The 9,175-nt window shown below is 41.9% G+C and overlaps 1 protein-coding gene across 4 annotated transcripts in view; it reads right to left on the minus strand.

The window, feature by feature from the left end:
- Positions 1-8,933, minus strand: part of LOC139548544 (huntingtin-interacting protein 1-like) — a 47,211-nt gene extending 38,278 nt beyond the window's left edge. For 3 of the 4 annotated variants that reach the window (XM_071358249.1, XM_071358250.1, XM_071358248.1), the window contains exon 1: positions 8,650-8,933. In XM_071358249.1, coding sequence (XP_071214350.1) covers positions 8,650-8,769 — 120 coding nt within the window. In that variant the 5' untranslated portion in view covers positions 8,770-8,933. Of the gene's footprint in view, positions 1-2,478; positions 2,910-8,649 lie in introns of those variants that run through there. The other variant, XM_071358252.1, reaches the window with a different exon arrangement.
- Between the last annotated feature and the right edge of the window lie 242 nt (positions 8,934-9,175).

The following is a 9,175-nucleotide window of genomic DNA, read 5'->3' on the forward strand; positions in this document are numbered from 1 at the left end:
TGCAAAAGCCATAGAGCGTAAAAGTGAGTGGGTTTAGGTTATACTATTTCTTCAGGTTTGAACTCCACCCCTTTTAAAAACGTCAGCACACTAAAAAGGGCCCTCTGTTTTACAAATTTGCTCACATCTCTGACGTCGATACCCGCTCCCATGGAATATTCACTCTACACCTCTAAAAGCCTGGTATGGTGGGGAAAGGAAAAACAAGACAATCCCTCCAGCATGGCCACTCTTCCTGTCTATGTGAACAGAGAGCCAACATGGATTAGACCAGGGTTGTGTTCATTAGGGCAGCATTAGCATAGCAAAATGTTTCACAAAGAAAATGTTCTTCTTCTTGGACAAGTTTAGGTAGTCCCTCCCCATTTAAGTCAAGAGTTTTTCCCTGGTTAGGTCATGTGCTCAGAAAAAAACTCAACACCTTACTCATGACCAAAGTATGACAAAATACTGTGAATATAAAGCTGTCCAGAATCAAACTGGTAGGCCTAAATATTTTTCCACTGAATAGGTATATGCTACTGTATTGTCCATCTACTTCTCATTGTCTCATGTCTATTAAGACTCCATTATCACTTCAAAACCTCCAGCATTGAGCTAGTCAAAGTCTATGACTTCACCGACAGGCTTTTGTTCCTGGGGGCCTTGGGCTGGAAGACAGAACAGCAGGTGGTTGAAGAGAATTACTGGCGAGAGTGTGGACCCTGGGGTCCAAAGGCCATGGCTAGCATAATAAAACCTAAACCCCATGGTACGTTTACAAGCCTCCTTTGACAAGAGTTTTCTGCAACCTCCTGTGAGGAAGGCCTCCTATCTGCTTTGTGTAACTAGTGGAACTAACTTACTGAAGAAGTGCTGACGTCATAAAAACACTGTAAAAGGGCAAGCACATCTGCAGCTGAATTAATTTGTGGTTTCTCTATGCACATTCACACTAATGAACCTTGATAAAGATGCTATGACACTGTAGAAATGTAATACAGCCTTACAAGACTAGGTTTTAGTTCACCTTAACAATAGTAGGACCTATACCCAAGATGTAAACGACAAGGCTGATCTCTGGGCCCTCTTTGAGAACGATTTGATATCTGTTTTTGATTCTTGCATCTGCCAAGAGTGCTGATGTTTTCATACCGTTGTCTCTCAGGTCATGACATAAATGACCAAAGCAGAGGCATCTGAGCTAAGAGGACACTGACAAGCAGGTGGCAGGCAGGCATGTATCTTCCTCTGGCTGAGAGAGAGAGGAATTCATCTCGGAGAGCAGCCCTGAGGCTTCGTCTGTTTGATCCAGAGCAGTGAACATCGCTCCAATAACATATAACATGACTTTGAGCAATCGGTGTTGCTTCCAAGAACAACTGAGGAGCTTTTTCCCCATCACAACCAGTGTTTGTCACAAACAAACTTGGGTGTCCTCAACAGCTACCTCCATGCCAATGAGCTTTCAGGGAGGAGCACAAAGCCCCTGGAGATGCTTTCGTATTGGCCCCCTTCCCCCACTCCTCTATACAGAGCCAGAGTAGCCTACACTGTGTTGGCACTGAAAGGGCAGTTTTGGTGCTTTGGCCCTGCTAATACACCTGCTCCGGAACTCACACCAAGTTCTGCCAGTGTTGAACTGACCCTGAGGGGATTTCTCAAGTGGGGATTCTCCTATTCACAAATTACTAATCAATGTTCTCCATCGGCTGTTGAAGGCCATTCATGATCAGTCATTCACAAAAGCATACATAGCCTCTATCACTATAACCCATAATATTTGCAATAACACTCAAGCTGTAATAAAAATGTGATGGTTGTGTATCAATAAGAGTGATTATTAGTCCGAACTAATCATGTATGGTTTGTAACGCTGTATCTTATGTCCCTGGTGATTCGTATTTTTTTAAATGTTTATGAGTTGTGGAATCCAACCTATTACTAGATAAGCTGCTGTCTCTAGTAGCCTTATAGAAAGTAGCTGACCATGACACACATTGCAAAGCAGCTGTGCTACCATAAATGTATGTCTGACATCGCTATCGTCCAAGAAAACAACACTACAGTCAGATAGCTCGTTGACATTCTAGTCACCGTGAAAAACATACGCGTGCTTACGTTATCTAATGACTATAGAGAAAGGGCTACTGTGAAAAAATAAAGGGGGAAACGTCCGATCAGTCCAGGGAAATTCGTTTGCAAACTATAGCCCAGTACACTAGTTATAGCCTACACTAAAACATGCATCTGACTGGAGTCTGGACTATCCTATAACAAACAATGTCCTACACGGCCAACTTAAAAAACATCACCTCGATATAGTTTAATGATCAGCAACTGATTTAGAGCGAACATGAACATATGCAGTATCTTAAATTTCATAAAGAAACAATCCTGGTAACAAATTAGTTCGCTCTCACCCTAAACATGCATATCTGTTGCGCCTTTAACACAATAATGCTCAATGGAAAAACAAATCGATATCTGGAAACCTACCATTTTACTAAGATCCATAGTCTCAGAAAAATGCAGGGTGGCTGTGAGATCAAAGACGAAGCAGGTCGCTGGCAATACTTCCGACACAATAGTCTACAACTGGGAAAGGAGAAATCTAGAAACGCTTATGAGGGAAAGGGTGGTGGAGTGGGCCCGTTAACTCAACATGTGTCCGGATTTGGTATCAAATTCTCTCCTTCCGTGTCCATTCTACTCTCCCCGGTCTTACGTGCTCAGTTAACAGTGGGGGCTCCCAGACACAGCATCCGACTGTCGAGAAGCGGAACCGAACTGTCTAGAAAACGACAGTCTACACACGGGAACGTGTACGGTACTCTGCATTTTCCGCATGTTTCATACCATTTTAGATTGCAGTATTAAAAACGACATGACAGTTTCTAAGCATTGAGTATTTAATATCCTTCCGGGGCTTTTGTGTAAACAATAGCGTGCCCTCACTGAGACAATAGGTGCAGACCGGGGATGGCACAAACCCCCACCTCGTTCCTCACCACGTAACAAATTATACAATCCTGAAAGAAAAAAAGAAAAAAACTATCAAAGAATTTATGAGAAGGCGAGACACCAGAGCTGCGCGGCTCGGACACACTGCAAATAATCATGATGGTAAACAATGTAACTTTCCATCACCAGTATAACAAATCATCAGTGATTGGGTGACTGCTTACATGTGGCCATAACACTACTCTCTGATGTAGGCCTATGTCTATGGGCCATATTGACATATGATGTGCTATACGAAAAGTGTAGCCTACAGTAGCATAATTAAAGTAAGTCACTGTCAATATCAAAGATATGCTGTGACTCTACTGCAAAAAAGGAGCCGTTTTCAGTCTTCAACTATGCTGAGGCAATGTGGCTATGAACTTTAGCCGACAGAGTAATCTTAGGTAAATAGTGCCCCCCTCTGGTTACTCTGAGACAGGTTTATATCAGAATCATGAAATGATTGCACTGTCTGGAACCTTCACTAAAGAAATCGAACAGCCCAGATAATTTCAGATAGCTATTCAAAGAGTAGGCTCCTTAAATATAGAAAAAGCACAAACAACTCAATATTAGACCAAGCATATCATTCTTTAGTAATAACCTCAGCAACCGAACACATTAAGTATTTTTTCAGAATTGTTTGCACGTCATGCATGAAAAGCACATGAACAAATAAAGTTACTATTATAACTACTAGGGCCAACTGAGGAGCATAGTCCGCGGTAATCAATATGTGACCCATTCTCCTGCTGGCAGACTGGCCGCTCCACACAAACAGTCAATCTTCAGACAAAGCCTGCTCTTCACCACAGTCTCTTCACTTTCTGGTACTGTGTGGGTGGACCCACCGAGCACAGCTTTATGGAGATGCTGCAATTCTCACATACACTACTCTAGGCCTTTATGAGTATCATGTTTAAATTGTAGTCAGTTGTATAATATTGATTGTTTACAAAACTTCTGTCCCCATACATTGATTCCGCCTTTGTGATGGTGGTGCCGAGAACACACACACACCAAGTTTCAAGGGTGAAAGTTCCCTCTGTCTCAATTCTGTGGGCAAAGTTCATATTATGGCCTTGAACACAGCTGAGACAAAACAGTTCCAGACCAAAAATCAACTTACTGGTAGGTCACGCCGGCATTTCATTGCGGAGTAGGCCCTTCTAGCCAGTTGGCCAGATTCAGGGCATATCGCTACTGTGTGTGAGAACAGTATCCACTAAGCAATACTGGTTTTACTCAATAATAATATCAAGTCCGATAGAAATTAGATCTAAAAATCACAAGTGTTATTGTAATAATGAACTCAATAATACAAATGTAGGTCCTTGTGATGATGTAACCTAAGCATCCAATGTCCAATTAACTTTTTTCAGCTTGTAAAATATCTAATCCACTCCAATTTAAATGCCAGAGTTAATGCCATTGTGATCTCATCTCAGCACTTTGTTCCAATGGCTGACCTGCCACTCATGTCCAGGACTTTTTAATTTACAGCCGGTGCAATGAGGCCACAGCCCAGTGCCTACTGTTTTTGCTGCTTCAGTGGTTTTAGTGGGCCCGGGCTGCTTTCGCTCTCCCTGTGCATGTGTGTATGTCTCTCTGGTTATAATGACAGGGTACAAGCACAAGGTGGGTGTAACTTACAAAGGCAGGAAGAGAAAAAGGAAGACCAAGAGTATTTGTGACAGACAGAGAGATTAGAGAGTCCACCCTGCTGTGCTGCTCGTGCCCAAAGGACATTCCACAGCTGCCAGGGCACCACTAAAGGGGGCAAAGGCGTTCTCTTAGTCAAACCAAGGTATATGATCTAAGAACTAAACTGTTAACATTGTCCAAAAGTGTCAGAATGACTCTTACTCTCAAAAAGCAGAGGATTTTAACACCCACCATCTCAGATTGTTTTGAAATTGTTTCTGTTAGAAACATAAGATTAGCATTCCTGCAACATCATTTCATTTTATTTATTAAATTAAGCATCATTTAGAAATTAAGCTAATTGATTGCACCAAAATTGGCCAATTTAATTTATAGGATTCACATAATATTCAATAAATATAGTACCTAACATCAGATTTGGACTAAACGGTTTTCTAACAATGAGTAAGACATGAGGAATCCAAAGAAATTGTCACCCACGGACCCCCCACCCCAATAACAAGTATATAGTATCAGTTCTCTATGTCTGACAAGCAGTATGGAACTGCAGCTCAGAGTATTGTGTCTTCATTCCCAGTGAATTTGGTGATATTTTTTCCACTGTTCAATGAAAGTCATTGAAGTTGTTAGGATGGGACATAAACCTAAATCCTGATATTACCAGGTTCTGGCCACTAGATGGTGCTGTTCCAGGTGAATACTCTTATTTTAAAGGCGGCTTTTGACAATTTCTTTGGATTCTTCATTGAATATTATATGAATCCTATAAATTAAAAAATTGCCAATTTTGGTGCAATCAATTAGCTTAATTTCTCAGATCTAATTATATTTCAACCAAATAATGTTGCAGGAATGCTAATCTTATCTGTTTCTAACAGAAATAATTTAAGATGGTGGGTGTTTTGGCTTGCTGAAATGACATGGAACGACCCATACTGAATATCCAGAGGCAGCCTGCCTTGGAGAGCTGTGGGATGCAGGAAGCAGGCAGGAAGGATCTAAATGTAAGGCCTTAATTATGTAAGCCACACTGGAGTCAATCTCAGGATGTATCCCACAATAGAAAGCCCAGTCTGGGAGGCCCAGGAGAGGTTCTAAAGTGGGGTGCCGGGCTGAACGGAAGTAGCCTTCCCACAGACGCAGCCATGTTTCTCTCATTTCAGACGACTATCCAGACAGACACTCTGTCATTGTAGCAGGCAGTACTTAGCTATAGTTTCTGACCACAACAGTGGTGATCATCACCATAGTGCATTCCAGGGAAGATGGATGGAAAAACATCAACATGTAGTCTAGGCCTACTAGCCCATTTCAGGAATAAATAGAAACTAATTAAACCAGGACTCTTTTATTGTTTCAAGACAAAGTCAGGTCTGTCTTTCCAGACGAGAAAGAGGTGGATAGCAGCTCTCCCCTGGAAGTTAAATGGTTAGTTAAAGTGGTACGGTTTTCAAATGGAGGTGGACTGCTGAAACGACTAAAATAGTTTCTCAAGATGGTCACTGAGCTCATTTTTAACAACTGTGCCATTATGTTTCATGACCGATGAGAAACTCTTACGTAGCAGTACAACTGTGACTCCAGAGAGAGGCATGGCAGTCCTTCATAAACAAGCACACCATAGATTAATTCCATCCAAAAATAGAGAGCATTACTAATTTCAGGTCTCTAAACATGTCATTATATGTATGCTGTATGTGTTACCTGGCCCTGGGTGAGGTATTTTTATAACTCTGCAGACAAAATGATGGAGCGAGGACTCGGAGTCTGAACACACCCTTCTTGTTTACCCGACTCTCAGGCTTTAAGCCTCGCCGAGATAGGAGCCCTGGGACCCATAACTTCACCTGTACCACTATCAGTCTACTCTAGAGACTTGTTCTGTGTCAATGCATTTCTATACACCATAAAAAGACTGCATGTTTCCAACTCCTACGGTCATTTGTGTAACCGCACAAACAGATCTGGGACCAGGCTAGATTGTATTAGAGTGCTTGTGCCTGTACAGAGGAGCTGGAAAGAGGTCTTAGAGCAGAGCCAAACTGGTGGTTTTGGGACAGTGGTGAAAGCCAGCAGATTCAGGCAGATCCGAGCCAAAACAGATCAGATTAACTCGGGATGATCCCTGTATTAAAGCACAAACAAGATTTCACTGATTCCTGCCTGCGCCGCAGAACAGCTTTACGACTGCTGTCAAAAATCTACCATAACAAAAACAACTGCCATAACCAGATTAGGAATCATATCCAATTTGAACAATTTTGAGAGGAATGTGGTGTGATTTTAGGTGAAAGCCTAAACTTGTCTATGTCACAGTCACAGCACACTACGACTACAAGAGACAGCAAAACTCTGCTCTCTGGATCAATCTTCAGTCCCGTAAATGAGTGCTCAAAAGCTTACTGATTAATTTAGCAGTGGTCGTAGTAGAAGATGGCAAAAGCAGGTTGCAGCCGCCGCTGAAAAATAAATAATCCAGCAGAGCATGGTCATTTAGAGGCTTGATTCATCTGACCTACTTTTTTGACTAGTCTGGGAAGAGGGGGGAGAGACCGCCAAGCAGGAAGTGTCATGTCCACACAGCTCAGTAGCTTGCATGAAAAATTAGCATGCGTTTTTCTGGACTTCAGCTCTTGAGTAACAGCCTGTCAGCTACATGGGATGGATAATTCATAGGACATCCAAACCATCATAAAAAAAGGGGGATCTGCAGTTGCTATATCCATTTTTGGATTTATAAATGACTATGTACCCATTGATTCTAGAAGAATATAACTTAGAAATGCCTCATGAGCTTAATTCAACTGTCCTACCCCATCAGAACCTAGAATAAGCTTGTTTCACTCCAATGTTTGTAAACAAACACTATATAGCCTCAAAATATGATTAAAACTAAAAAATGTGATATCATGGATGATCAGTCCTTGCATCCATAGTTCTGTCTATGAATTCTCCAGCCCCACCCCTCAGTTTTTTACAGAAACACTTATTGTTTGAACTGCGGATTGCCCCTTTAAACCGCATCAACAAACAGTGCTGCTCAGTTCCACCATTTCTTCCTTCCTTTCACACAATTTATTTCCCTGTATCATAGAAACAATGATAGTCCCACCCAGCTCTCTCTCACACACCCCAGTATGTTGGCTGATTGCACTTTCCAAAACCCATCACAATATCCCAGGTCAATAGTTCTAGTGCTGTGTCCAGGAGTCACTAATAGGCTTTTACTGCAGTTCGATACATGGTAGTGGTATTTATGGATAGTCCAGGCAGACACACACAGCATTTTGCCTACCTCTCTGAATAGTCCAGGCAGACACACAGAATTTAGCCTCTCTCTCGCCACAGTTGTGGGCGTCACCTCTCCTGAGATATGGTAAATCAGACCTGTTCTTATCAGGCAGAATTCCTCAAAAGGACAACATCTGTGCTCTTAGGACTAACCCATTTCAACAGATTTTGATCTTGCACTGAAGACCCAACACCGATGTCATATCTCTATAATCTTTGCAATGTCAATTTCATGTGATGGCATATTTTCTCTCTGCTCCTACGGGTGCTAGGCTATTTGAGCCATAGCCATCAAAAACTCATATCAGAGATGTTACCCCCTGCTAAGAATGAGGAGGGATGATGTTGGCTTGCTGTTGTGTGGTGGTACTATAGTACTGCATTGTACTACAAACATCGTAAACAATGCATTCCTGTAAACACTCGCTGATTTAGGTCAAATTGGCGCGCATGGATCATGAGCAATGTTAACAAAAAAATCCATGGAAATTCGAACGTGCGAGGCAGCACCAATCAGTCAAGCAGATGAATCATGACATGTCCGCACGTTCTCACGCTGAAAGGATCATTGCCAATTTCAACGCAACGGACGGTTCCAACTCGAAGCTTTACCAGAACTATTACAATATCTTAACATTTCTTAGTCCCTTCTAATTATGTAAACGAAATCCAGAATTCCCCCAAATTCCCACTAAACAGGTGTTTTACCTGACCGCGTTCAAAGTTCTCCTTTTCAAGTTCGAAACTGTTCGCACCACCGGTCCGACGAATCAGCGCTTTGTGAATTGGCTTCGGTACTTGCTGCATGGAACTCTTCACTCGGTCCATTGTGTCTCTTTAGAATTTCCACTGAAAAAATTATATTTCTACAAATTCATCGTCAAATTATTTCTAAAATTTGACAATAATAGTCCATGCAGTCGGCCAATTCAGGAGGTAATTTCGCCTGTCCACCGCGTCTCCCTCTGTAGGCGATGTCATGTTTTTAAGCTGGGTTCGTAACCAAGTAGGAGGTGGGATTTTACTAGTTGCGAAGTGGTCAATGGATGCGTTCATGTGCTTTTAATTCGTTGACAAACGCAGATTGGTTTATGCCCAACAAGCTGTGTAGACCATAAACTAAAAGTACAGCTATTATGCTTGTAAACAAACGATAGTGTTTTTAAATAATGCAGTGTTCTGCATTTAACTGCCAAAATGCTGTTATCAAGATCATTTTCTTAGTAGGTGGTCA

The sequence above is a fragment of the Salvelinus alpinus genome, chromosome 21 (assembly GCF_045679555.1).
Source record: "Salvelinus alpinus chromosome 21, SLU_Salpinus.1, whole genome shotgun sequence".
Taxonomy (NCBI): domain Eukaryota; kingdom Metazoa; phylum Chordata; class Actinopteri; order Salmoniformes; family Salmonidae; genus Salvelinus; species Salvelinus alpinus.